Source organism: Manacus vitellinus, unplaced genomic scaffold (genome assembly GCF_001715985.3).
Source record: "Manacus vitellinus isolate BGI_N305 unplaced genomic scaffold, ASM171598v3 scaffold_15_pilon, whole genome shotgun sequence".
Taxonomy (NCBI): Eukaryota; Metazoa; Chordata; class Aves; order Passeriformes; family Pipridae; genus Manacus; species Manacus vitellinus.
This window is the reverse complement of record NW_021939122.1, coordinates 4,563,900-4,587,481: the sequence shown is the minus strand read 5'-3', so window position 1 is coordinate 4,587,481 and position 23,582 is coordinate 4,563,900. Positions and strand designations below refer to the sequence as shown.

Below are 23,582 nucleotides of genomic sequence, written 5' to 3'. Positions count from 1 at the left end.
ATTGTCTAGAAAATAGCTAGGTACTTCCCTGGGCCCTTTAGAGAGAGGAGCAGGGAATCTGAGGAGTATTTGGATTCTGCCACAAATCTCTGTCGTGAGCTTCACAGTGTGAGTGTGCTCCAGGCTTGTTTCCTCCATTAATTTCCTGCTTGCAGAAATGCCGTAGTTGTTTTTCAGACCCCGAAAATTTGAGAGACTGCTTGTGAGTGGGATGCCTTGAAGTTCAGTGTTTCCAAGCATTTTCTTCTCAAATATTGGCACTAGTGTTTTATTCCTGGTATCTGAGAGCAATGAACCAAATAGCACTTTCTTCCTGGTGAAGTCATAGAGCAGGGTCCTGGTTCCTCCCCTCTGAGAGATGCTGGCTCAGAGCTCTCTGGCAATCCCCTCGAAGACTGCTCATGTAGACTTTATGGTTAGAGGTGGCTGTCTCCTTGGTACCTTGCTTCAGTACTTCAGCAATGATGTTCCTCTTTGGCATTGGCTGGATATCTCTGTCTGGTATATCTGGACTCTTTTGTGTGAGTGGTCACATAGGGAATCGACACTGCACAGGGATTTAATAATTTGTGTTATGTACTTAAAGCCTTCTGGAGTGCAGCATATGACTTGATAGTCCTTATTCATGTCAGCATATGACTTGAATAAGCAGTCTCATCTACTCCAAAGAAGCTTCCTTTCCAAGAATTTCTGTGGAAGAGTACAGGTTGAGCAGCTGAAAACTGCAGAAGGCTTGGCAATAGCATCTTGTGTGCAAACATCTTTTTCTGGTGCAGTTATAAAAGTGGAGTTTTCTTCAGATCCTGTTGAGGGAAAGGCAGGCATGGTAGTGGTCTACAGCTCAGTGTACCCATTTAATCCAAGTAGTTTTTGATTTTAATGTCGATCTCTGACGTGGTTAAAACCCTGAGCTGTGTGAGTAGAGATTTATTTGCATGCAGTGCAAAGTAACTTTGAGTCAATGCCAGGAGATATGCTCTTCTAAGAGGGCTCAGAGCTACCAACTAGTTAATTTCTTGTTCAGACCCTTTCATGATTTCTCTGAAAGTTTATTCCAAAGTGCTGTCCTCCAACCCAATTTTAGATCATTCCAATTATATGACTTCTGTGCTCCTTTCCACAGGTCTCTCGCTCTCAGCTGTTTTACCTGAAGCTTAGTTTTACACTCATTAGTGATCTGGCAAAAGGACTGTTTAGAAGTTGCACATTTGAGCTTCCTTTGAGTTGAGATAAGATTGATCTAATTTTCTAAACCAGAAATATTTTTCCCCTCGTTGGCTGTTCTCCTTTGAATCTCATAAACTCAGAGAATTCCCTGTGATCTTTTTATGTGTTGCTTTATATTATGAGAGATTCTGCAGACCAAAGTATCCCCTCCAATTCACTTGCTCATCCTGTTATTACCATCTGTAATGCCATATAAAATCTGCCAAACAGGGAAGTTCTCCTCCCCCCTTAAAAATGTTTTGCAGCTAGGAGAAGGGAGAAACAATGAGGAACATTGTTAAAATGAAAGTCTTACTTTGCATTTAAAATCTTTAAGCTACCTCTCTATCTCTGTTTCTGTGGGATTAAATTTAGATGTTATGTTTACTATGAAAATCAGGTGTTCTCATGCAGTGGTGTTGAAATGGATACCTTTAGGATTTGGCCCCATGGAGAAACAGTAATGGTTCAAAACATAATGAAATGAATCCGGTACCTGGAGATCTGCCAGTGAGTGCTATCTCAGCAAGCCCATGCATCACCAACTCCTAATCACTTTGATAAAAGGCTTTTCAAAAAGCTTTCAGTTTTGAAAAGTTTCTCATAGTTTGGTTTTTTCTAAAACCTCAGTGAAAATATTGGCTTTTACAATATAATTTTAGTTTAGAAGAAACTTGACTGAAAGCTTTGAGGACTCCTCTACTGCAATGGGAAAAAAGAGAATCCCCAGGCAGGGTGGAAAACTGCACAGTGTCACACCTCTTTTGGACGCAAATGAGTCCACTGGTGCATGTTGATTATCTGCTGAAGCATTAGCCACAGAAGATGACCTTATTTCTTGCCATATTTCTATGGGAAGTATGTGCCTGTTCAATACTAACTGGCTTAATTTAAGTCTTTACAGGCATTTTAGGGACTAAGAGGACTTTTCTGATATATTACCTCTTTTCCTGATTTTTGTATCACAGAGTCCTGAAAGGCACCTCTGTGAGTGAGAAAGGCAAGTTTGTCTCTTCAGGGTTTGGCAGCAGCAGATCAGAAGCCAGGGGAGTCTGGCTGCCCTCACTGATGCCATGCTGTGCTGGGCTTGCTGCTGAGGAGCTGACTCTGCATGCCACTGCCGCCAAGAATGCTTTTCAAGAACGGTCAAAACAGGTTTTCTTTACTTCTCATCCTGAGAGGTTTTCAGGCTCATGGCTTGAAGGCCTTGATGAGGCTTTCACACTGCCACAAATGACTGTCAGAAGAGATTTACAGAGCACCTCTGCTAACTAGAGTGAGTAACACTTCAGATAACAGTGCGACCGGGAGTGGAATATATTTGAACGCAGGCTTTTTACTGAAATCAGGAGACTGGAGGTTCTGACAGCAAATTCATGCAAATAATTCTCTGGCAAATGAGACCAACCAGAGTTCTGCATTAAACCTTGTCCTAATAAGAACAGGGAGTTGCTTTGTTTGCAACAGCTCTGCTATTCTTGAGTGTACTGTGAAAATGCAGACAGCTACTCTGCTGCTTCACCACACCTGCACGAGGGCCCTTCTGCAAGAAGATGCTTTGCTTTTGCTTGTTTTAAGATGCCTGAGATCACTGACTCTGGTTGCATTATTGAGGCAAGGCATTGATTACCATGTAAGCTGGGATTACTTGCAGGACAGGGGGCTGGAATACAACTCTCCTGCTAAGAGTTGTGCTGCTTAGCTTTGGTGGAGAGTAAGACTTCTCTAGTGGAATAGTTAAGGTGGTAGTGGCAGTCACAAGCAGGGCTTCTGCTGTTTCACTTGGTGAGCAGTTGCTCAATGTAGGGGCTGTGGCCAGTAGTAATGTTGCACATTTCATTTGAGTCCTCTTTGATGCTACTGAAGTGTTTCTAATAAAATTTAATTTAGTGCAAAATGCACTTTTCGAAGAGTGCAAAATCCAGGGATTTTAGACCATGACTGACTGAGATTCCAGAAAAGATCTGATTTACGGATTCAAAGGTGAGACTTAAATTCAGGTGACTCGGCACTTGCATGCCAAAGTCAGCTGTTTTTCCCCTTGTAACTCATATTTGGTGCTCTACTGTAGCGACAGTTGGTTCAGGGTAGAAGGGGTGGACTTCAGCACTAGTGGATTTTGCAGAATTTTAGAATCATAGAATTTAGGGCTGCTTGGGGCCCAATCTTTAATTCATTTAGACTTAGAGCAAATCTATAGATTGTGCTAACTTAATCTGAGCTGTATTGGCTATAATTGGCCAGGAGCAACACAAATAACTATGTATGTGAGGTAACATAACCCACATCTGTGAACTCCCTGCAGAGGTCTGCTCTTCCACTGGGAAATCTTAAGTGAAGGTTGCTTCCTCCTGTGTGGGTAGAGGAACATCTTTGTTCCAACAGACCTGTCTGAGGGCTCTGTCCATCTGTTTCCATACTTCCTTTCAGTTTTCCACAACATGTGATGTGCACTCTAGGGATGTCTCTTTGCAATCCATGCAGCTTCTTAACAGGAAGAGGAGCCTCAAGAGTGGAAAGGTAGGTGCCTAATGCCTGACCTGATGCTGAGGTTTGGTTGCTGCACCAAATGATTTTCCTATGACTAGCCCAAATGTTTACCTTTTTGAGTCCATTCAATCAGAGGTTTTACTAGAGCAGACAACCATGAAATGAATTTCCCACAGTTCTGCAGTTTGCTAAGGCAAGGCAGGAGCTCCCCTTTGGAAGAACTGAGTAAGTCCTTTAGGACTGAGAGTGCTCTTGTTCACACTGCTTTTCTGAGTTACTCTCTGTCCCAAATGAACGTTTCTGTGCAATGAAAGCCTTCTACATGAATCTTCTCTTTGCAGAAAAGCAGATCCTGTGCTTTTTTAATCCCAGCCCAGAGTCTTACAATCCTATTTGTAACCTTTTCAGACCTACCTGATTTTCTCCAGCATAGAGATAACTGCCTAAAAGTCCCATGACCTTGGGCTGATGAACCTTCTAATTCTCCCTGTAGTTAAGACTCTTCTGCTAGAAAATGCTAATCTTTAGGTCTGATGTTTTCACTCCAAATGCTTTCCTTTTTGGATTCCTGAGTGACAGCTTGAAGTCCTTACTGGAAAATATTGAGAAGGGATGCAGTTTTGCTAGTCATAGGAATAGAATCTGCCAGTCTGGTGCCTGACGGTAGGGGAGGAGAGAAGGCGATCAAGTCAAGATGCCAAAGCGTGGGACGTGTATGTGCAAAGAGGACAGACCTCCTTGCAGTATTCCTTCACACAGTTGGCTGTGGTGTTCCAGACTTGGCTTGTGACAAGCAGGGAGATGAAGTCTATCTCCTTTTCCCCCTTTGCTTGTGATGAAGGTCCTGCAGGTTGGGGTAAAGACAGTCCCAAGCAATAAGTGTTAAATACACCTGAATGGGCAGAGTACAACCTGAATGACACAGCCCTACTACTTGCTCTGCATTCCTCGTGGAGTAAAATGTCCTTTTTCCTCTTGCCTAGGTTCCCTATGAAAGCTGGTCACATGCACCACAAAGTTTGTTTTGTAAATTCACTGTTCCCTGAAATCAAGTTTTCTGGATGGTGGCCTTCCACCTGTCAAAATAAGTGGTTTGATTTCTGCTGTGCAGTCAATGTTCAGCCTTACATAGGGTTTTTAAAATGGTTTTATGAGCTCTGTAATACTGCTCAAATTAATCCATCCAAGCAATAAAGCTTTTTCCATTGTAGCAAAAATCCCCACCTATTTCAAACTCTGCGGCTTACTCATCCTTAGTGGAAACTTTAGATTCTTTCTGATATCAGCCAGGAAGGCAAGTAACTCAGCATCACTCTTGTCAAATGCTGCACTTCAGAAATTAAACAGCATGGATTTTATTAATGAGCAATTAACATTCTTTAATCACCCAAAGACATCTGCAGAAACGATATCTCTTGATGCCATGGTTGAAGCTTCTTCCAAACAGCCTGTGTCTATAGTTTCTTCCTATTCAATGTGGTGCCACCATCAGCTTAGGGCATAGCTGCAGCAGTGTTGCTGCACAGATGATGCTGAATCCCCGCTGCTCCCTGTCTGACTTTGCCTGGGTCTGGCTTTTAGCTCCACCACTTTCCCCATCCCCAAAATTGTCTTTTAGGCGTATCTCAACCACCTGGAAGCTGGTGCTGGCTGGCATTATTAACTCTTTCAGGAGCTGGGGTAGTCACCATGTAGCATTTATAACATCTGATTTCTGTTTGCAACTGTCGTGCTCTTGATCGCTCTTAATTAAATTTTCTTTCGCTCTTGTATACAGCTGGTGTAACACACTTGGAGGCTGTTCCTTTTACTGATGCCAGAAGAGTCTGAATGGTCTTTTGTGTTTAAGTGGAGGTTATTAAACAGCTTTATATTAATTAACTGTGATGCAGGGAACACATGGGCAAATGTACTTGAGGAGATCAGTTTATCCATATGGAAATTACACTGAAAGTTTAATCCATTACCCTAATTGTGAAATTTGACAGTGCTTAGCCAATAACTGTGGAATTGACTAGATCATGCATTTGCTTCAGAGCTGGGTAAATGCCTAATTTCCTTGAATATTTTCTCAAATGAAAAATTGAATTTGCCTCAACTGCATAAGCTGTCTTGTCATTTCTGAGAGTGTTTTAGGCATATGACTTTGGAGGCAGAAATGGTCAGTGAAAGAGTAGGATCTAATAAGTTCTGAGAGCAGTCATTGCAGGAGGGTCACTTGGCAAGACTGGCTGGGATGCCTTGATCCTCAGGCTCTCTCCTTTCAAGCAGGAATGTTGCTGTGCCCACAAAATAAAAGCAGCTTACTCCAGTCAGAAAAATGACTGGAAGTTCCAAGAAGCAACTGGTTGCCAAAATGGCTTGATGGACAATAGCAAACAACAAATAAATTAGAAGCCCTAAACTGCTCGAGGTTGATTCTGAACAGAAAGGGGTTACATTTGTGAAATAAATGTGTTCACTTTGAGCCTGCTTGTTCAAACCTAATTTGGAGAGAAGGCTGATGCTTGTAGCTGCAGTGGACAAAAACCCTTTGCTGCAACTCCCCTTTTCAAATGGTGAGGACAAAGTATTTATTCAGCTGTCAAGTGGGGAAAGAAAGCAAATTAGTTTTAGGTTGGAACACTGGACTGTGTTTGCTGTTGTAGTTCTGAGGCCAGATGGTGACTTGGACAGCCCTGGGGAATGGGTAACAAGTTTCTCCAGGGCAAAGATCAGAAGCAAAAGGAAATATTCAAATTATCTTGCTGTTCCACTTCCTAGAGAGGAAAAGGGAGTGTGAGGTGCATCAGGCTCTGTTAGGGAGGGGATTAGCCAATCTTTTTCTTCAGTTGTTGGTGTTGCTGAATCTTGGAGTCAGTTTGTGGCAGAGTGGGTTTGAGACCTGAGTGCCCCACAGACTGCAGCTGTCCCTGGGATGGACAGGGCAGTGCCTCTGGCAGCAGCTGTCAGGGGGCAGCTCACTGCAGTGAGGAAAGTATCTCTACCACTTATTCCCCAGCTCCCCTGGGCTCTTTTAATGACAGCAAATGATTCGGGCATCTGTTTCATCAAGGAGTCGGGACCTTGGGGAAGGTTATGGCCCAAGGTTACCTAACAGTGGCCACATTTGGCTTGTGCTTCCAAAGCTTTTCAAGTCCCACTTGTCCTGTCTCAGTGCTGGCACGTGCCTCAACTTCCCTGATTTGGCAGTTGTTTTGAGCTGTGATGGAGCTGATAGGTAACCAAGCAGATGGGATGTCTCAGCTATATCTACTTAGGCTGCTCAACTGCCTGTTAAACCTGGTGCAGGCTCCTGGGGTGTAAGAAGGCACCAAAAATTCTCTAAGAAGCTCCAGGATTGTGAGTGTCTGAACATCTAGGCAGAAAGAGAACTGGAAGAAAGGTCTCGATTCTGGCACAACACACTCTCCATGGAAGGAGTTTTAATTGCATTCAAACGTAATTCAGCTTCCAGTGTAGTGTTTTCATTTTGAGTTAATTTTTATCCAGTATAAACAAGGTAGGGGAAAAACAAGAGGATTAGGAAGGCTGAATGGGAGGAGCGATCTGGCTGGGCTGCACAGAGCCCTGGGCTCTCCCTGGTTGCCCACAGCTGGAGTGGGGCAGGGGGCTACAGTGAGGCAGCACCCTGAGCAGTGCATGGCCCTGTCCAGAGGGGCCCAGGGTGGGCTGAGGCTGAAGCAATTAGACTGTGCAGGTCAGAAGGAAAGGGATGTCAGCTGAGGGGGGCCAGGAGGTTGGTACTGCCTACTAGGATAGTAATGGGCAAACCTAAGCCAGCTCTTACAGTTTCCTTATTGCCTGCAAGTTCACTTGTTTTTCTTTCTTTTCAAAAGAGAGGTAAGGAGGGGAGATGATTATTGTGAATTGAGAGGAATGTAGTGGTGAGGCAGACATCTCTTAGGAATAGATCTCAATCCATCAGAGTGACAAGAAGTCAAGTGCAAGGGGCTGGGGGTAGTTGGTGCTATGCACTACTCATTTGATATGCTGGGAGGGGAAAAGTCTTACACTGTGTGTGGGGACCTGACCAAACAGTAGTGATATGCACATGGCCAAAGTACTTGTATGCTCAGTTTAACTTTTGATTTTCCCTTGCCTCAGTAAAAGTGCTGTACTTGAAGGACTCTTTCTCATGAAAGAAATCACTGAGATGACACAGGTTGTGGGTAACTTTTTTTCTTTCTTTTATCTCTCATTTATCTGTCTTTTTACCCTAGGGAGCAGAGGTGATTGTTACAGCCCAGAGGAAAAGGCCCCTTTTGGTCTTCTCAGTCCTTCCTTGTCTCGAGAGCATTGCTCTCAGCTGAAAGGTTGGTGGAGAGGTTGTCCCCTTTCTTGGAATGCCTTCTTTAAAAACAAGATGCATCACAGTATAAAAGTGATGCTGCCACTTCCAGAAGAGCAGGGAGTGCTCAGAGAAAACACAGCATGTTGGGAAGTGGTGCTTCCTGCACTTCTGCTCTGCCTGCTGTGCCACTCCAAACATGGCTGGCCAGCAGAAGGGCCTGGTCCATTGAGTGCTTTACAACTCATGTCTGTGGCAGCCCTGCATTTGCTTAGCTGTGTCACCTTCCTCTTCTCATGAACTTCCCTGGGAGACCAGTGTCCTTCCCTGTGCAAGCATTTGCAGCTGATGTGGAGATGACACATCTGCCTGTCAAGCCTCTGGACCTTGGGACTCTCCTGAGTTATTGCAGCCAGTCAGCTTACTCTGAATATGAAAAACAGATTCCTGCAGGGAATTTGGGGTTCAGAATTCGTCCCTTCTTTAATTTATTTTTCTTTAAGTAAATTGAGAGAACTTCAGCTATTCCACTGACAGGAAACGCTGAAGGATATATCTCAAATCATTTGCTCAGATCTCCAGGGCCTGGGGGTTTATGAAAGGTTTTTGCTATAGGCTCTCCACCAGCTCTGGGAAACATCTGTTCTGCATTCTGAATGCATTTTCCCAGAAGAACTTGTTTTAATAAAATCATCACTTTTTCTGTGGTTAGAAAAATCCAGTACAATAAAGTTTTTTCTATGCTAAACAGTTTTCGACCACTGGTTAATGAGGAAGTTAAAAAGCTGTATGTAACATCATTTGACTTATCATGTTCTTCCAGAAACTTTTCTGGTGGTCATAATATGACAGAGTTCACTAGAACTGAAACTCTGAACAGTGATGAGTGTTTAACGTTACCTGCACTACTTTGTTTTGTTGATGCTACATTGTTGATGCTCTGATTGATGTAGCATTTGTTGATGCTCTGTTCGAAATCCAGTCTCTAAGCTGTGGCTTGTGACTAACATATATATTGAATGAGACTATGAAAGCAGGGTGTTCTAAGGCTTATGTAGGGGAGGTGAAATGGTTACCGATTTTTAAAATGTATTTTTTTATCACTGGGTTATCTCCCAGTTCTGAAATGACCTTTCATCCACAATAAGATATATTAGAAAAAGTCTTGGTGTGGTTCAATCCACCGGAGAGCAAATAATTATGTGCACAACCAAGTTATTCTCTGTTAAATAAGAAAAATGGGAAAATCTGGCAAAGTCCCAGTGCTCACTGTGGACTCCTTTGTACTCAACAAAGGTGATGAACGTATGGGTGGTAGCTACCTTCAAAGTTCAGCTGTGGAGCACTTTCCCTGTGTGGACAGCAACCAGGGAAAGGAAGGGAAAACCCAATGAACATGAAGAGATTCTTTTCTGGTCTGGAGAGGAAAACTTATCATGGCTTGGACCTGTTCTGAAAGTGGTTTTGATTTTAATGTGAAATTTTACAAATTGGTAAAAAGAGGAAGCTTCATCCCATCCAACTTCTCATGTAAGAATATTCTATGTTCTCAAACTGCAATTGTTTAGACAACTAGAATTCCTGTTGTCAGTTAGTTGGGTTTTAGACTCAAATTCTAGATAGGCATCATTTGAAAATGAAACTTGGCATATCTAGGGTAGACTGATGTTTTTTCTTACTTTTGATTGAGTAACTCATCTTGCCCCAAAGTAGTGTTTTCAGATAAAAGCTAGAAGACAGGTGGTGCTAAAATATTTTAGAAGTCAGCTGCTTCTCAACCTTAGAGGGACTCAAGGGTGGTAGGTATTTCTAGGCCCACTACGTGCATCCTAATTCACCACTGGGCTTCTTGGATGCTTTGCCTGGCTTTCGTCTTCTTTTTTCAGACAAGAAGACCCTTGTGGTCCATAAGCAAGTGGAAGCAAGCACAGAAGCTTTAGTTAGCAAGGGATCTGACTGCCCCTCTTTGGTAGTTCAGACTACCTAGCCTTAAAAAAAAAAGGCAGAAAATGCACAGCAATAAATACCTTCAACCCTAAGTTCCATCTTGTAGAAGACAGATTTTCGAGTCTGATATATTACTAACTCTCCAAGTCCCACCGTCTCTTGTGGGAATTATGGGTACTGAATGGATTCTGCTTTCTGCTCTTTCCTCAGGTTGCACATCTTCTGCCCTATGCTAGTGGGGTACAAGGGAGCTGCAAACAGTACAGTTTTGATGGCATGCTTTGTGCACTCCGTCTCTCTTAATATGTTGTCCTTTATTTTGGTTTCAGCTGAACAACTTGTACTTCTTTTAACAAAATTGGATTTTTATTTTCCTCTCCTGGAAGAGTGGGATAAACTGCTTTCTTCACAACAATGCCCCAGCCTGCTGATTTCTGCTTCATTGGGCCCTTATTTACCACCTCAGGCTGCCTCTCTAGTTCCTGAAAACAACTTTTTTGTTTTGTTTTGTTTTGTTTTTGAAAAGCACCTGTTCTTCAGCCATGGTTGCAGGCATGGTGGATTTATCTCAGATTTGTGGTGCATTTAAGCTACTGGACTTTTCTTTCAGTCAGCCAAGCTCCCTTGGCAGTGCTGGTCTGTGAGAAACAGAAAAACAAGTTGTTGTACAAGTGCACTGTAGGTAGAAGACAAAATATTCTCAGCCTGGGCAGAGAATCTCTTGTGTGTCTCTGCCAGGTCATGTATAGAAACTAAGTTATCTAGTTAAGGAGTCAAGCAGTGTCCTACTGAGGTTGTAGCTGTTAAGCAGGACAAGGATTAAATTGCAAAAATGTGGGGGTTAAAAGAGTTTAGGAGATCCAGTACAACTCTCTGCATGAAAGCCTGATCTACCAAATTCTGTATCGTCCCTGGTAGTAGGAGAAGCAGACAGTCAGGCTGAAGAAAGGTGAGGGCTAGTCTAGCACAGCAGCCTGTGGGAAGTACTAAGGATGAAAGTGATCCTGGGGGGCTTGTTAACTGCTGGATATCCATTAAAACAGAAAGGTCAATCCTATTTTGCTCATCTCATTGCGGATTGCCGTAAGTGGTAGACCAAGCCTGCTTTCCTTGGCTTTCCAGAGAGCACAATGTCAAACCAAAATCTCCCTTCTCCTCTTCAGTGTTTCCAATGATAATGGGCTTCAATACATGCATGGGCATTTCATGCTCTGGAGCACTAACACTGGAATATGCTCTGCTCTTGGATGTGACAGAGTAGTCCAACAGAGAGGTACAACTTCAGGAACGTGTTAAAGGGGCAACAGGATCTGCACATTGTCTATAACCTATATGCAGCTGCTTCCAGATACAAGGTGCATTTCTCGGCTTCCTTATTTATTGATTATGGCATATCAGTTACTTATCTTTGTTTTTCTAGGATCTGGCATTAGCCCTCTCTTGGAAAAAGTCAGAATAGGACTAAATGTCTGTCAAGTCACTTTAAACTTTGGAATATGTTTAGGCATCATGATGATAGGAAACATCTAAAAGCTCAAGTGAATCAGAACAGGATCTTCCAAACTTTTCATGTTTGATTCCAAAACATCCTTATGGGAGAGAAGGCTGTGGGTGCTCCCTGTGTCTGTGAGTGAGATTAGTAATGTTTGAAAATATCCGGTATATCTACACACCCATATCTGGCCTTTGTGTAGTGCTCTCCCTTTTCATCAGCTACAATAAGACAAAATATGCAAAGATGTTGTAGATTTCATTAGTCACACTAGTTTATTCAAACTTCTTCTTTGCATAAGAAACCAAGGCCTGCACTGATCTCTGGGAAAGAATGTGCTCCCAGCTTGGAAAAGCAGTGTGCGCAAATGGCACTGCGGCACGGCAGAGGTCAGCAGCTCGGGCACAGGAGAGGGGCCCGGCTCTAGGGTTTGGTGCCATCATTTGCAATTCAATCCCATACAGCTCCTTCTTAGGAGAACAATTCACTAAATACAGAGTTGTTCTTTTTCCCTAATTCACCATATAATTCACCTCCCAAGTTCAATTAAGAAGCAATCTGTTTGTGACTGGAAGCAAGCTGCATTTATTTAGAAATACAAAATTATCCTTTGCCTCAGCAAAGACTGCATGCCTTAATAATTCTGGTGATGAATGGCTAGTTGGGGTTTCCTTTAAATGGAATGGGATATTGTGTGAAGAATAGCATACTTCAGGGGGGCTGGGGGGGATGAGAAGTCCTGGGGATGTAAAATTTAACTGAGAAGAGGAACTTTTGTTGAGCTTGGGCTTAAGGAAGTGACGAGGTCTGGGCATGAAAGAAAACAAAGGGAAATCTTAGGATGGGACATTGAGACTCGAAAGGAGTGATAGAGTTCAGAGCAATCCATCTTGTTGAATCAGGCTTGTTTCTGTTCACACATCTAGTGGCTTTTGTCCAGTCAAGCTCTGTTAAACTATGGCACTTCCTTTGGGAGACAATCCCCTGATTTACTATGTCTCTTGGACCAGGAAGCCCTAACCTATAGCCAGCTGACAGTCTGGGCATTTTACTTTATTCTGGCTCATTTTGTTGCTGTCTTTCGTCATCACTTACATGATATTCTGATTAGTTATAATAGTTGGAGATTTGATCCTTTCAGTCCTTCTCCAAGATGTCAGGCATGTACCTTTTACCTCTTGGAGTGGCTGGAGAAGGATTTGAAAGAAACCAGTTCCACAGCAAAGGAGAGTTTTCTAGCTGGCAAAGCAAGGCTGGTTCAATGCCTGGAATGTGTCCAGCTGTCTTGAAAGTGAGACATCTTGGAAGTGTCCACACCACATCCAGCAGTGCTGCACGACTATAACAGTATCTTCCTTTCTGCATGTGGTGGTTTATCATGCTCTTTGTGCTTTACCTTGCCACCAAGACTGCATAAACTTGCTTTTGCTAACACCTCTACAGAGATCAGCTTATTCAGCTTCCGTTCTGCTCAGAGGACCCACGATATCAAGATAGGGAAGGAGGAAGAGAGATAACAGTGGTCATATCAACACCACCTTCTTAAGGCTGAAATGTAGTCAGTGCCAGTTTTATTTATCTGTTATACATCTTACTGTCTCATGTGTTGTACTCACTCACCCTAGGCACCATTTTTGAGTTTTCCTTCCTACTACAGTGACCATGGAGAGCTTCCCTGCCAAAGAGATTGTAGTTGGTTTTCCGTGTTGGGTCTGTGGCTGTTCAGTGGCTTGCTGCCCAGGTTTCCTTTAAAACAGAAGTGTGAACAAGATATTATTTGTTCTACTCAGTTTCTGGAAGGGGATGACATTTTAAATATTTTTCTGTGGCAGAATGGGTATGGTATTGAGGGAAGATCCTATTTTTACATCATAAAATCCAAAAAAACTAAAATTGAGCACTGGTCTATTGACAAGTTCTGCAGTACCTTAGTGGTAAAAGACTGGTAGGGACTATAGACAGGGGACCCTGTCTCCCTTCCCTGGTGGGGAGAGGGAGCAGCAGTGCTCTCTGGAAGAAAAGAGGTTAGGTGCAGTGCTGGTACAAAGACACCATGGAACTGCTATGGCTTCTGTGCCCAATAGCTGTGACATTAAGCAGTCAAATCCCTCCCCCAGCTTGTTTGTGTCTTGTGCATCACAGTGACATCATGAGTTGGTTTTCCACGAGGACATAGGAAAGCCAGGCAGGAAGGCACTCAGAGTGGGACAAACCAGTTTTGTTTTGGTGACTGAGCTGGAGGAAGCCGTGTCCATAGTCAAGCTGGGGACCTCTGTGTGCCTTGCAGGGCTGTTCCAAAAGAGAGGGGTATTCAGTGCTGGATGAAGGACAAGAAATATCCAGGGACTAACAACGCAGTTCTTCCTGCTTTGGTAGCCAGTATGTATTAACATCACAGAGAAGGACTTTTATTTTCAGATTAAAATGAATTCAGGCCAGATGTATTGAGTTGATAAGAGTGTACTTGTATGAATGTAAATCATTATTTGCCTTGACAGTGTCTCTTTTTTAATTTGAGATTTAATAGTGGTAATTACTATTGCTACCATCCTTGTATAGTTCCTGTTCTCAGTAAATCTGCATGAAATTAGCCTTCCCTAGAAGAGACTTTCTGCCTGTTCAGCATATGCAGAAACTAAGGAATGGGATTGTGATGAGTTGCAAGGTGTCACTGCTGGCTAGGAACAAATCCAGGAAAAGGACAACCTTATCAGGCATTTAATCCCTGCTCCCTGTACAGGGAAAGCAGACAGTTTCTGTGGCCAACAAACCCCCAAATGGCATCACTGATAGCTGCTGTCCTTTCCACATCAGAGCTCTGCCAGCCAACTCACCAGAGATGTCTCTGCTCTTTTTTCCTTTGCAGGAGGCCTGGGAGAACAGTCTCTTGTGTCAAGTGAGAATGCCACTTCAACTGATCCTAGTAACAAAGCAGTTAAAAAGGGTAATGTGGTACCCCACCCAGACCTTTGGGTATCTTTTATTTACTTTTTTACCCCCTGTAAAAACATACTTTGTCCTGTTATGTACATGTGTGTGCCTCTGTGCCTGGAAGAACAGCCCTACTCAGGCATCTGCATTTGTTGTTGTTGGTGGACTCTGAAAGGGTGGGTTTACCTTGTATAGTGTGGTGGGTTGACCCCAACCAGAAGCCAAGCACTCAGTCACTGTTCCCCTCTCCAGCAGGATAGGTGAGAGAGCAGGAAAAGCAAAAGTGAGAAAACCCATTGGCTGAGATAAAGACAGTTTATAAAGTGAATGAAAGAGAAAAAAATAAACAAACCAAGTGATATAAAGACAACTAATGCCCATCCACAAGCAGCTCCTTCTAGAAGGGCATGTCAGGCCTCTCCAGGGACCACTGCAAATTAAAGTTGTTAAAGTCTGAAAATTTTAGCAGGAATTTGGAGCAGTCAAGAGCTGTTGCAGGATTGCTGCAGAGAATTTGCTCAAGAAGGTGTGTTACTGGCAAGGGATGGAAGCATTGATGATACAGAAGTGTGAACCCAGGATCCTTTGTGCAGAGCTCCTGATGCACCAGGCACAGGAGAGCACGGGGCAGATAACTCCTCGCTTGGCTTTGCTGGCAGAAGCTGTCTGTGTGCAAATCCATTGAGATTTTGGGCAGCCCCAGGAGCAGTTTGTGAATGGAAGACAAGGCTGCTTCTGTCTTGAGACCCTCTCTCTTCTTCTGACTGTAGCCCTCATAATGCCGGTGCCTGTGCTGGTGTCTGGTACCAGCAGTACCAGATGTATGCAAAGAAGGGGAAGGTGGTTCTTTTGCTGGGAGAACCCCCAGCCTCAGAGCATCTGCCTTCCAGGATCCAGCAGCTGGCTTAGGTATGGGGCAGCTTCTGAAATACCAGGTGCAGCTGGCATGCCAGGGAGGTGCTCAGGAGGAAGAGGAACAAAAAGCAAATTCCCATCTTTGTCCTGCAGCTCAGAGCAAGGTCTTCAGCAGGAAGGGCTGGACCTGGTGAAGCAGGAGAGAGGGTTTAAAGTTCATTCTTTTCACCTCCCTACACTGTCTGAATTTCCTTCCCATTGTTTTGATCCCCTCAGCCTTGACAGTAGTGATTTGCTTACCGCTGCTTCAGCTGGAGGGAGGAATGGGAGAAGAGGCTCTCAGCAGGCCCTCTAGTCACTAGAGGAAGGTCTTAGCAGGACCTGTGCTTTTTCATAATCCAGTAGCCCATGTCCCTTACTTTGGAGGGAAAGCTGTAGCCGGTCTTGCTGATTTACATACAAATCACAAGACCACAGCAGGAGGTTAGATCTGCCCTCTTGGGCTTCGGAGAGGTCCACCAGCACTGGGGAGCCACCATCAGCAGTGCTGCTCCTCAGGGTGACAAGGAAGTTCACCTTGGTGTGACCCTCTAGACCAGCACTCTCTGAAGGCATAGCAACCCCTGTACTCTGTTATTCCTTTGCCCACATCCAGTTAATGCATTGACTGTACAATACAGGCAGCTCTTCTTAGAAGTGGTGTGTCTACACAGCCCTTACATGTGTTAGTAAAGCTCAGCTGGGCTATGGCTACTTTAAGGGTTTGAGTTTCCCATGGCATAGTAAATAGGGGGTGAACAGCCAGGAAGCTTGGAGTAGAGGATATTTTCTCTGGGTCAGACCCACATCACATTAAAGGTGCAACTCACGTAGGCATAACCACTATGTAAGCAGAGCTGCAGCAGGACAGAAGCAAGGGCAAGGTACAAGGTCTGCCTAGAAGCCTGTGTGAATCCTCTGGCAGGTTTTAAGGTGAGCACTGAGCACCACACAGCCAGGGCTCCTCTACCCTTTATAAAAAGAAATGTGTTCTGCTTTCCCTTTTGTATTTTTGCTCCTTTTCATTACAATGAAGAGAATCAGCATGGATGGAGATTTGTGCCTCAGCTTTTCCATCCTGAGCATCCCTCCTCCAACAGAGACTGTCTGATCTTTGCAGATTTCCAAACCACCCGAGACCTGGTATGTGAAACCAAAGTAATACTTTGAGTACAGGTTTCAGTGTAAGAAGTCTGTCACATTCTTCCAAAGCCAATTCAAATGACTAGTTGTTGCTGTTGTGAAGTCAGCCCTAATAGAACAAATCTCTGCAGATCTGGGTGAGTAGGGCATGTTGAGAATGTACAGTGATGCCTGGGCTTGTTTGATCCCTACCTCCTGTTCCCCTTGTTTAAGTACTGTGCCCCCATCTAAGAAGTTGCTGTTGCAGAGAGTGAGTGGCTAGAGACAGGGAAGGATGTCCTTTTATTCCTTTATGGGAGAATGGGTTTGGCATAGTGCTCAAAGGCTCAAAGACAAGAAGGGTCAGTTTTCTACAGATTAACTAAGTCCCAAAAAATCACTGGAAAATCTGGCTATCACTTCTGGTTTGGTTTAACACCTTGCTTTTTCTTTTTATCTTTTTTCTGAAGCTCCAGGATACTGGTGGAACTAAAGAGAATTTAAATGGTGTTGCCACTCTGTCTTGCAGACAGCAAGCAGAACACAACGCTTGCAAGGAGACCGAAGGGGAAGGAATATGAAGATGAGTCTGGGATGAATACACACTCCTCTCCCAGAGTGCGCAGGGCAACCACATCCAGGGCTGAGAGAATCTGGCCAGGCGGGGTCATCCCTTATGTGATCGGGGGAAATTTCACTGGTCAGTAGTGAAAATATTGCTCCCTGTTTGCTCAGGGGTGTGTGTCTCAACACATGTGGGAAATATCTAGAGCAGTTTTCCCACAGATTACTTGGGTCCTTGGGAATATCTCTCCTGAGGTAGGGTGGTTGCACAAGGAACTGTTGGAAAGGTTGACTGTTCCCATATCCAGATTGAAATCCATTAGAGATTTTCCTGAAAGCCAAGCCTTCACTGTTTGCTCTTCTCTATTTCAGGAACCCAAAGAGCTATCTTTAAGCAAGCAATGAGGCACTGGGAGAAGCACACTTGTGTGACATTTGTGGAGAGAACTGACGAAGAGAGCTTCATTGTGTTCACGTACAGAACATGTGGGTAAGTGATCTGTATTCCAATCTGTATTGGAAACTGTGACAAATGGCTTTGACCAATGGCTACATTGGAGAATATTTCACAAAGATGCAGTTGGTCACTTTCAGTAAGGATAGCTAGGATTGTTTAGTATTTTCTCAGAAGGTGCTAAGCCTTTCTGGATTCTTTTTCCTGGGATAACACTTTAGAGTGTATATATATGCATTTTTACAGATATACACTCTTTTCTTTATGTTTTCTTTATACATAATTGTAAGTATGTGAGTATAGTGTATACAACTGTGGGCCTGTCCTGAACCCTGCCAGATGCCACCCTGTGTTCCCGTGTTTCAGACTTCCCCAATTCACTGATGTGCTGCATGGGTTTGTGTGTTTTCTTTTCCAGATGTTGCTCATATGTGGGTCGACGAGGAGGGGGCCCTCAGGCTATATCCATTGGAAAGAACTGTGACAAGTTTGGCATTGTGGCTCATGAGCTGGGTCATGTGGTAGGTTTCTGGCATGAACACACACGGCCTGACAGGGACCAGCATGTCACGATCATCAGAGAGAACATACAGCAAGGTAAAATTGCACTTTGGGTTATTCCACCTGGCTTTTGGGTGGGTAGAAACCTTTCTTGCTAGACCAGGGTGGAAAACCCTGATGGTCCATGAGCTGGGATGGACAAAAAGAAATATTGCTAGTCCTTGTCTAGAATAAGCGTCAAAATAGCTGAATGACTAGACATTTTGGACCTCCAGTTGGAATTGCTGGAACACAGGAGCATATCCCTTTCATTTCAGGCTCCCAGAGGTAAAGTCTTTTTTTTTTTTTTAATCCTCTCTTCAAGTGATTTGTTTCTGTTCCTTTTTGTTTGTCATCACAGGTCAAGAGTACAACTTTTTAAAGATGGAAGCTGGGGAAGTGAACTCACTAGGAGAGACCTATGACTTTGACAGCATCATGCACTATGCTAGGAACACATTCTCCAGGTGATAATCCAAGGTTACATGTCCTTAGAACTATTTTTGGTACTTGTGGTTGGCTCTGAGGGATAAGTAGAGCCTAGAATCTCTGTGATCTATTGTAGAGATATGTGGCAGTAGAGATATGGAGCAGTGAGCTCTGCTGCATTGCAAAGCATGAAAAATATTTGAAAAAGCAAGGTGAGTGCAGTATTGTGAACTCCTGTTTTCCTCTTCCCACTATATTCACTCAGTAACAATACTGGTAATCTCAGAGACCTTCTAAAGCCACATTAACACTCTTTGCAACCTTTCCAGGCAGCACATGTGTATCCGTGTGTGTGTCTGCCCACATGCAAGGTGGGTAATGCTAAAACAAGCTTGGAAACTCTTGGTTGTCCAGCTTATGCTTTGGAGTTGCAGTATTGCCTTCAGAGTCTCCAGTGGCTTTGCCAAGGGAAAATTCAACTCTAGATCATGATCTTTAATTACTTGGGTATTTTTTTTTTTTTTACCATTTATGCATGTTCTTTAGATCATGGCCTCTGCAGCTGTGTGGTTCTCCGTGAGTGGGTTTTTCAGAGAAGTTATCAGTACTGTCCCAACTAACTGTCCAATTTCTGTGTAGACTATTTGCCCTTGACTATCATCTCATCCCTCCAGATGAAGCCCATTTTCTGATCAAACTGCTCTACTGGATAGAGAGGTGAAATAAACGTAGTTATTTATGTCCTGGATTTGAAATGAGAGTTACTGAATGATCAGCTTCATTTTGCTGCATTATTTGAAGGGTTTTTTCATAAATCCCCCTATTGTTCTTTCCCAAGAGCTCTCTAACACTACATACTATGAGTAAAGGGGTTTGGAAGGCAGAGTGGAAATATTCACACTCTTGACAACTTTTTGTTTCAAAAAATGAAAGGTATCTTTGGGGCTTTTTAAACTTTCTTATTTCCCAGTTGTGTGAAAGGACCAAGCCTGTTGTTTTGTGCTTTTGTTTCTGCAGCTTCACATCAACCAGTGGAAAATTATCACTGCTACTTGTTCTGGCAGGAGGAGATGGTGGCCAGGCAAGGGTGTCTTGCGTCCTTCAGAGATTTCTTTGGATCAGATATCCAAAGCAAACAATTTTTCTTTCCTTGAGGCATCTGCTGGACCCTTCCAGCATTTGCTGAACTCTAAATGGTTAGAATTGTCTTGCACAAAAGCAGGATTAAGTTATTACCGCCATTTATTTTGTGGATGCTTTTGAGTCTGTGTCTCCTGAAAACCAGAGTCCTTCAGAGCACTGCTGGACCAAAATGGGATAAAAATGGCAAGAGACCTTCTAAATTTAAATTGGTGCTTCATAGGATTTTTCAGTCTGTTTTCTTTAAGCCCTTTGTCTCTGTGACTCACCCTCACCCCAGGAGCAGTCTTTGTGCAGTAATTGAACTGAGCACTAAGTGCCTCTGTGGGCTAATTGTGCTCTCACCAGAAAAAGGCAGTGCTGGGAACAGGCTTTTACTTTACCAAGACCTGTCTTGACATCCACTCCCCTAAGGGAACGATGCTTTGACCGGTCAGTAGAGATTGGTGGGTGTATGCACGTCTCCTGCCCACCTTACTGAGCTTTGTGAGTGCTGGCCAATTGCAACCCAAACTGATGAAAGCACAGAGCCCATGAAGATATTAAGTTCCAGCAAGATTCATTAAGATCAGGGGGTAGGAAAGGGAGAGAGTCCCTGTATGACCCTGCAAGGGAAGGGCTGCAGTGGGTGTGTTAATACATTAGGACAACAGAAAGCCCATGTAAGAGGATGGTATGAGCACCTGACCAGCAGAGATGAGATATGTGAGTGAGAAGGAGGGGAAGGGCACAGAGCCATGTCTGTGACTTACTCTCTTGTAGCAATTCTTACCTGACACTTAGCACAACCTTGTTGGTTTTAACTTCTGCCAGTGTTGATGATAGCAAATCATACGGTGTTTGCCATGGGCAAGTGCTGCTGTAAATCCTGGGCCCTTTTTTGTTCTAAACTTTGTAGCTAGGATAGAAAAGTACAGTTTTTCTGAGACACAATGAGTCCTAGCAGTGGAAATTATTTCCAGGCATACTTTTGAGAATTGCTGTAGGAGTCACTCCTCCTTTTCATTTCAACAGCAAAACACATTCCTCATTTGTGTCTGTGGCTAATAGGAATAGGAGTGTGGCACAAAAGACTGTAATGACAGCAGTAACAAGTTTTTACCATGGGAATTTCTGTTCTCATCTGTATCTGAAAGTTGCCTGTTTTGCAGAATGTGGCTGCAGGCTTTCATTTCCTCGTGCATTCCTTACAGACATGGCAGCAATCTAAACTGAATATTGCTGTCTCATTAAACAATTTATTTTACAGCTGTCAAGGCCCATAAATGGCAGCTTAGCAATAAGAAAAGTTTAAACCTCCACAGAGCCCTAAGCAAATAGTAAGTTACCTTAATTTACTAAGCTGCCTGCTAATAGAAATGGCAGCACATTATGTTTGGAGTTACAAAACAGGATGCAGGTAGCACTGCCTGCATGCCAAGGGACATCTTCTTGATGTATTTGCAATGCACCATCCTAATCCTGCACAAGATGTATACACATCCTCCACAGGTTTTACTGCATTGTCTCTCTTCTGCACATGGGGATATAAATACAGAATTGGAACAAAAGGTAGCTGCCTGCAGCTGGGTCCTTCAATATCTGCTTCCTTGAGTGTTGTTTAAGCACCTCTAGCTGTTGCCCTGTCTATTGGGGCATGGATGTTTAGCATTTATTGAGATCAGTTGATAATTTCATAACACTGTCATGGTGCTTTACACATTCAGGGTACTTTGGGGATGCTCATGACTCTGCTGAGTTCTTTTAATGGTAAAATGAGAGGAACTATACTTACTGCTTCGTAATTGGGAATCACGTTCAGCAATATATGTGAAAGGAGTCCAAAATTCAGTTGGAGAAAAAAGCAAAACCAAAAATCTTACTGCCCCAGCCTAGAGTACGGCCTTCTGAAAGAAAATGGCAGGTAATAAGGGTAATGTGAAGTTGTGAGTTATTTGCATTGTGTGAGCAATGCCCTAGATGAATGCTATGTGCAGAAAGCTGAGGGCTATGAGTAAACAGTTGTGAGGGCTAGAATGGGAAAAAGAATCAAAAGTTTGTGTGTGCAAGTGGTGGTTTTTCTGTTGAACTCTGTCATTCTTCCCTAGTTGACCTTGGAGATCTGCAGAAATCATTTCAGAGGCCACAGAAGTATGTCCCTGCCAAATGCCAAGTTCTTCTGTGAACTCCCGAGGAGGCTTGAAAATGTACTTTGAGCAAACTGACCTGTTTCTCTGTTTGTGGTGTTTCTGGAATTGAAGGATTTATTTCTAATATATAAACTTCAATAAATTCAGCCCAAGGCATGCAGCTGGTGTGTAGAATACCAGACTGAATTTATAAATCAAAATTTGATGGACTCGCCTCAGATCTTTTAAGTACCAGTTTTGGTGCTGATGAGGAATTTTTCTATTGCAGGAAAAAAACAACATCTCCCATGCAAGAGTTGATTCCAGTTTTTAAAACTCCCAACACTCCCACCACCACTCGGACAATATGTTTCATAGAATGATATTTTCTGTTAGCTGTGATACAAATACTCTGCTTGCAGTATTTATTTAAAATTAAACCAATGTGAAAAAAGCCCTCTAAAACTCCTTCCCAAGGCTCTTACACAGCTGAGCAGCCCAATGAACGGAATTACTTGTGCACTTAGTGCGTTACCCATACTTGAAGACTCTTGTATCAGGATTAGCAGCACTAAAATTATTGCTTCTGCCCTGATTTCCTGTGGGACTCTACGGACAGTTGTATCCTGTCCTGCAGAAGGAGCAGTCTGCCTCACTGAGCTGATGCTGAAGTTAAGCTCACTGTTAGCCTTGGCAGCCCCAAGCCTGTTAGACATTCAGGGGTGCAGTGAAAGGGTTCCTGTGGACTGGAGAGCCTGCCTGCAAGAGCTTGGACTCCATCAACCTGCAGTTTAGGTTTCTGTCTCCCTCCCTCCCTGAAGTCCTAATTCTCTCTTGGGGGGTTTCTCTTGCATGCAAGCTCTTGCTTGAATTCGTGGAGTGCATTTTAATAGAAGTGAGGCCTGAGCTTAAATCCTTCACTGGACTGAGATCAGAAGTACTGTAAAGAGTTCCTGAGTACGAAGCACATGGAAGAAATAGTAGCAAGTAAAAAGAGGCAGACAGAAGTGGGGTTACTAGCTTGGAAACTTGTGCAGAACAAGGGTAGAGCACTTAATCTTTTCCTCTTGTCTATGGCAGGCACAGTCATTGCCAGCCCAACCTAATCTGCTGCTGAACAAACTCCCCTTCCCTTTCCTCCTTTGGCTTAAACATTCAGCCTGTGCTTGTGCTGAACCAGGTGTGCCATGAACCTTCTGCAAGAATATTTAATTCCTTTTTCTGATTTATGGCAAGGAATGTGTCTATACTCAAGCAGAGGCAGAAGCAATCTTGGGACATCAAAGAGGAATTTACTGGCTTGGCGGACTTGCCTGTACATTTGGAAGCTGTCTGCTATAGTGAGAAGGCTGTCTGGAGACATGCAGTTATCACAAGTTGCATCACTCTTACTTGTTAGCATGGGAGATAGGGTCACGGGGATGGGGTGTGGGAGGCCTGCCAGGATTACCTTCTGTGCATTGTGTCCCTTTCCCTATTTCACTGCTCTGTGTCTCTCTGTTCTTCCCTTTAGAGGGGTTTTCCTCGACACCATCCTCCCCCGTCGTGATGACAATGGGGTCCGGCCAACTATTGGGCAGCGTATTCGCCTGAGTCAGGGAGACATCGCTCAGGCAAGGAAGTTGTACAAATGCCCAGGTAAATATGGCTTGTGGAGATGGCTCCAGCTTTATTGTAGACATATGGTTTATCTGGAAGGCATTGTAGTTCAAGAGTACCTTAACGATCCCTTTGAGGAAAGAGACTTGGGAAACACAGACTATCAAATGCTTCAGGCTGAAGCTCTGGGAGAAGTGAACTTGCCTAACATGTGTCTCCTATTAGTACTTTGCCAGTGTTCTGGTTTGGTTTAGGGCTTCAAGTTGGTCCAGTGTAGGCTCTGTTCACAGAAAATTAAATCAGTGTACAAGACCACAGAGTGGGGACTAGGAGTTATCAAAGTGGCAGAAGGATATCTGGTAGACTGAGGTCTCT

General features: G+C 43.6%; 1 protein-coding gene across 3 annotated transcripts in view; it reads left to right on the top strand.

The window, feature by feature from the left end:
• TLL2 (tolloid like 2) overlaps positions 1 to 23,582 on the top strand; it is a 90,614-nt gene that overhangs the window by 36,578 nt on the left and 30,454 nt on the right. For 2 of the 3 annotated variants that reach the window (XM_018069073.2, XM_018069074.2), the window contains 6 exons: positions 14,293 to 14,370; positions 16,903 to 17,073; positions 17,310 to 17,427; positions 17,810 to 17,988; positions 18,293 to 18,398; positions 23,122 to 23,246. In XM_018069073.2, the coding sequence (XP_017924562.1) occupies positions 14,293 to 14,370; positions 16,903 to 17,073; positions 17,310 to 17,427; positions 17,810 to 17,988; positions 18,293 to 18,398; positions 23,122 to 23,246 (777 nt within the window). Of the gene's footprint in view, positions 1 to 14,292; positions 14,371 to 16,250; positions 16,395 to 16,902; positions 17,074 to 17,309; positions 17,428 to 17,809; positions 17,989 to 18,292; positions 18,399 to 23,121; positions 23,247 to 23,582 lie in introns of those variants that run through there. The other variant, XM_018069075.2, reaches the window with a different exon arrangement.